General features: G+C 38.9%; 1 protein-coding gene across 1 annotated transcript; it reads right to left on the bottom strand.

Moving 5' to 3' along the window:
* Positions 1–2,459: 2,459 nt before the first annotated feature.
* LOC104451720 (wall-associated receptor kinase-like 1) lies at positions 2,460–5,574 on the bottom strand. Its single transcript, XM_039315325.1, has 2 exons — positions 5,553–5,574; positions 2,460–3,692 (listed from the first exon to the last, which is right to left on the bottom strand). Exon 2 carries the CDS (start codon positions 3,403–3,405, stop codon positions 2,503–2,505), a length of 903 nt encoding a protein of 300 aa, XP_039171259.1. The 5' UTR covers positions 3,406–3,692; positions 5,553–5,574; the 3' UTR covers positions 2,460–2,502.
* Positions 5,575–5,580: the final 6 nt, after the last annotated feature.

The following is a 5,580-nucleotide window of genomic DNA, read 5'->3' as shown; positions in this document are numbered from 1 at the left end:
CTTAATAATTTGACAGTAAAATTTAACTGAAACTAACATATGATAAAATTGTCACATATGTATCAGTTTAGGATTTTTCGTGGTATTAACCCTTATATAATTCATACACTCTTATAGCCCTTGCTTCTCTATGAAGTAGGATCTTTTGCTATAGCAACAAAGAAGGAAAAAAGAAGAAGATAATAATCTAATTCAATGTCGAAAAGTAGGAAATTGCCTTCGCACTTTATTAGTGGAAGGTGTATGTGTCACACCCCGAAACCATCAAGAATGAGGATGACATGGCCGTCCTTCCACCCGAAGGACACAGGCTCAACCACACCTAAAGTCCACTTCCAAACATCTCCATTGATAGTGCTCTCGCTCTATTAGCTGATAATCAGAGAACCTGAAATGTGTGAAAAATAGTGGGGTAAGCAACCACAATTTCGGTGAGTAGTACATAATCTTTTAAGTAAATCAAGCAACCACTACGTTTATATATAAGTATAAAACACTATTAGAAACCCATAATACAACTCTTTAATATACACATCAAATCATATAAGAGATGTTTCATTTCAACAAACTTTATACAATTTAGAAAATACTCATTTCAAGTCCATTAATGAATCTTTATCAAAAACCATGTCAACGGTCTATCCATTGTTCCATCTCATATCAAAACACACGTCGATGGTCTATCCATCGATCAATCTTTCGCTCAATGCCTAACTATGGTCACAACACAATGTCTTGTAACAAGGTAATCAAGATTCCTCGCTTGGCAAAGTCTCTACCTACAAAGATGGTAGCTCGACTTGAAAAGATACCCTAAACCCGGTATGCACACCCACAAGCCCTTCCATGGGCTCACAACAATTTTGAACGCTAAACCCATAACCTCCAATATCCAAAAATTCAATCCATAATCAATCTCATAATCCACCATGCATTTCATAAACTAATCATATAACCTTTGAAACTCAAATTATCTAATATAAATACTTTTTTGTAAAGCATTTCTCATATCATTTCATAAACCAAATTCACAAATCGATATGTATAACCTTTTATAACGTTTTTCATAAAACATTTCTCAATATTATTTTAGAACTTATTCCATAAACCAGTTCGCAAAACTATACACACACACACACACACATATCATTTCACAATCCTTTTTATAAAATTGTTCTCAAATATTAAAATGTAGTAATTACCTAATCCAGACTTTTATGCAACGGACATGCTTTCTTGTACAATACTCAAATCTTTATCTCTTTCAAGACATGAGTTTACAAATCCATAGAAGAGACAGCATCATTCACTTGGATATGCCCAAAACCAAAACAAAGCTCTCTCGAATCAATGAACTTGTATTCCTATCATAAGAGCGAGAAATAGCATCAAAACCAAGTAAAATGTTATCTCAACTAATGGCTCAACTAAACTATGCATAAAATGACAACTATATATTAATAAATCGCATATCCAAAACAATTATTCAAGCTATCCGCAATGCAGAGCTTGAGTGCGAAACTTGGTTATGTCATAACTCTTTCCACCGAACCTGTTTCAAATGTTCTTATAGTTAATAGAAAGCTCTTTAACATACTATAAGGATCCTAACTTGACCGTTCCAAAATCAAGCCAAAAACCAACAAAATACAACCCTGAAATTGCTAGACATGCACTGTTCATCACGCGTAGGAAACTTCAAAATTTTGTTTAGGGCAAACCGTAAGTTCAAATCAAGTTCCATAAAATCTTATGGCTCCAAGACACCTTAAACTATCATGTGTGCGTGTGTGCGCGCGCGGCTCAACGACTCAAAAAGGATTTCGCGGCTCGAATCTCACATAATTTTGAATTCCAAGCCCTAAAACTAAAACTACTCCGATTGAATAAACAATGAGCACGAATTCTTACGAGGTGTTATGTTATGGAATTGAATTGGCTCGGCGAGATGTCTGTGGTTGGTACGCGCAAACCCCTTTCTTCTTTTTCCTCTTTCCATTTTTTCTTCTTTCTTCTTCTTTTTCTTCTTTCTTCCTAGACTGGTTCGACCAATGAGCCGAACACCCTTTTTTTTATTTCTTTTTCTCCTCCTTTTGACTTTTCAACCTTCTATTTCCTTTTCCTTCTTTTTTTATTTTTAAATCGAAAGTGGGTCCCACCGCCCCTTTTTGACGGTCAAAAAATTTTGAATGTTACAATATGTGAAACTGAAATTCAAAAAAGTAATTTCCTATTAAATTGTTCGAATAGATATTCAAGCAGTCTTCTATAATTATTCATTCATCAAATAAAATGGCTATTCCTCATAGCTCTGCAATTTATAGCTAGAATAGAAGTGAGTACAATAAGGCATAATCCACCTTACTTTATTTAAAATAGTCATCCCTTATAAAGACTTCAAAATAACTACTTAATCAGGACCTCGATTGAAATATCAAGGACGAAAATACGACCATTGGTTTTTTTTTTTTTTGTACATAGCCCCGCACTAGAAACCATGAATCAGACGCTAGAACTAGTTGTGTCCGCCTCGATGTCAAATACTAAAAGATCAGTCGACTCCGGTTTGTTCATTGCACTAACTGAAGTCCAAGGAGAATCGCATCTTGTCTTGTTGAGTAAACTTTGAGCCTCCTCGTTGTTCCGTTGATCGGCCCACAAGCTCCTATTGATCCTAGCCAGTTGCTCGGCCACTTCCCACATTGTTGGCCTACTCACACCATTATAGTTCAAGCACCTTCTAGCGAGCGAACCGACTGCCTCAATCTCCCGCACCTCACCTTCATTGGATGCCTCAAAATTTATCATATGGAGGAGTGTTTGGTCCTCCACAGCAGAGATGAAAGATCGGATGATATTGATATTTTCCCCAGATTTTCCATGCCGAATCGGCATCTCTCCAGTAAGGAGCTCCATGAGGACAACCCCAAAACTATAAACATCGCTCTTTGTGGTTAATTGCCCAGTGGAGAGATACTCAGGATCGAGATAACCTATTGTGCCTTGTATTCTTTCGACTATATGGGTCTTTCCGGGTGATATCAAAACTGAGGCTCCAAAATCAGATACTTTAGCAGAGTATTTCTCATCCAAAAGTATATTCAAAGACTTGAAATCGCTGTGAATGATTGGCGGATCGGCTAGGGAATGCAAGTACTCGAGGGCCAAGGCGGCTTCCAAGGCAATCCTAAGACGATTCTTCCATGATTGCAAGACCGTTGATCTCTTGTCATGAATGTGGTAATGGAGAGTCCCATTGGGGATGAATTCATAGACCAACAATGGCACTTTTGTCTCCAAACATATGCCCATGAGCTTGACCAAGTTCCTGTGATTCACCTGTGAAATTATGCCAATTTCGTGTAGGAATTCATCATGAGTGTTCAAAGAGCCATCCTTCTTCATGTCCTTTGGCTTCTTGATAGGGACATCTCTAGGCTTCTTGACTGCGACTAAAATGTTGCCGTCAATTCTTCCTCTGTAAACTGAAGCAAAACCACCCTCACCGAGCTTATTGCTAGCATCGTAGTTGTTGGTGGCTTTAGCCAACTCTGCCTCAGTGAAGATTTTCACTCTCTGGTGCTTCAAGATCTCTCCTCCATTTTGCCTGAAGTGTCTCTCCTTGGCCCTCCTCTTGCATATGAGCAAGACTAGGCCACTAACGACTATGCACAATGTTACCACTACAATGACTGCCACACAAAATTGAAAAGTGGATGGATTAGTTTCTCTCCCGAATGATTGATTTACTTTGACAAGTAATGAATTTGGACCTTGTAAATTTTAGAACTAAAATTTGTTCTTACATTATCCGCTTGAATACTTGACATCAGCCACCAAATGGAGTAACCGGATTAAGCCACACAATAAAAAATGCCCCAACTTTACCGAAACACACTCACATTTTCCGAAAAATCACATGCACGTGCGGTAAGAGCCATTTCCCATTAAATGCCCGTCGAAGACACCATAAGCAGTGCTCAAAGCCGCACAAGTAACACTCACGCCCCAAAACACACCCCCCCCTCCCCGGCCCCCCGCGGCGGTCTCTCTGTGTCTCTGTGTGTACAGAGATCACGTCGGGGCCGACGACCTTGCATCAGAGGTTTAAAAGGTGCACCTTTTATCCTTTTAGCCAAAAAGGGTCGGGTGTATTAAAAGAAAAAATAAGTGTGGTGGGTGCAGTCGAGATACGACGAAAGAAAGGAAAACAGGGTGTGGCCGTGTGTCTCTCTCGGTGAAGACTGAGAAAGAAAAGGAAAAGAAAAAGCAAAAAAGGAGGGGGAGGGAAACGGAATCTCAGGTCATAACGGATCCTAACACCATACAAATTTTCGTAGTTTCTATTCAAAATATCGCAATACAAAATATTTCAAATTTTTTATGTGATTTTTCAAGTGATTAGTACTCATTCCCCAAAGATCCTAAGTAACACCCCAGAGGAGAAGCGGCACTTTTAGAGGAAGAACTTTGAGAGACTATTGTCATGGAGATTTCAAGACCCGAGCAGCCAAAGAGATGGTCCATACGATCGGCAAGACTTGAACTGTCTTGGGCTCTAGGGTTTTCATATGGAATCTAGAATACTCTCAAGGATAGTATGGGAAATAGATACTCAAAATATTTCATGCATTTAATGGGATCGATTATAGTCTTGTATTTAATATGATCGATGGTAGTTGAGACGATAATAATTGAAAATCCTCATGTATAAATAGGAGTGCTCTACCCATTTGAACAATAGAAATGCATTTTCTCTTAGAGTTACTCTCTCTACTACATATGCGAGTTAGTGAGTGAGCATTAGTTCCTTGGGAAAAAGGCTTAGTTTAGGTGATCCAACGAATTAAAGGAAGCCCAAGTTGCCACACGGTCTCAATAACAAGCATTGACCTGTGATACTAGAGTGGGTGTTTCTTGAAGCTAAGTGAATGGGCTTATACTTATAAGCACACGAGTTTATAGACTCTAGATTCCTAGTTTTGTGAAAGAATTTTGAGTAATAGAGGTTTATTTGGTGCCCGCCACTTTGTCTACATCCGTGTCATGATTCGTGATGTTCTTGTGAAATTATTTGGGGAATTATATTAGCCAAGGGTTGCTTGTGGGGTATTATTGAATGGTGCGTTGGGTTTGCATTAGGGGAACTGTAACTAGTCGAAATTGGTGATCGGGGTGTGTCAATATGAAAGTAAACATCATGATGCTACGCTAAAAATGATAGGCTGTCATTGAAGAGTCTAGTTCTAAGAAAATTGCCCCTACTTTTCAAGGCGCATGGGGATTTCTTTGATGAAAGCACATAGAGGAGTTGATAAGGTACTTAAAGTTAAGGCTTCGGACGCTAAAATGTGCATTTGAGGCATTAAGCATAAATGAGTTGGAGCCCACTTACAACCATATCGGTGACTAGTGATCGCTCGAGTTGAATGTAGAGTGAGAACAATTTGAGAACATAAAAACATAAGCCAGATCAATAGCAAGGGGACTCGTAGTCTAGAGCAAGAGCAGCTTAGATTGTTGAGTGACCATTGCAAGGGAATTAGAGTTACCAGCAGCGATTATGGCAGGACTATAAAT

The sequence above is a fragment of the Eucalyptus grandis genome, chromosome 6 (genome assembly GCF_016545825.1).
Source record: "Eucalyptus grandis isolate ANBG69807.140 chromosome 6, ASM1654582v1, whole genome shotgun sequence".
Taxonomy (NCBI): domain Eukaryota; kingdom Viridiplantae; phylum Streptophyta; class Magnoliopsida; order Myrtales; family Myrtaceae; genus Eucalyptus; species Eucalyptus grandis.
This window is presented reverse-complemented; position numbering and strand designations above follow the sequence as displayed.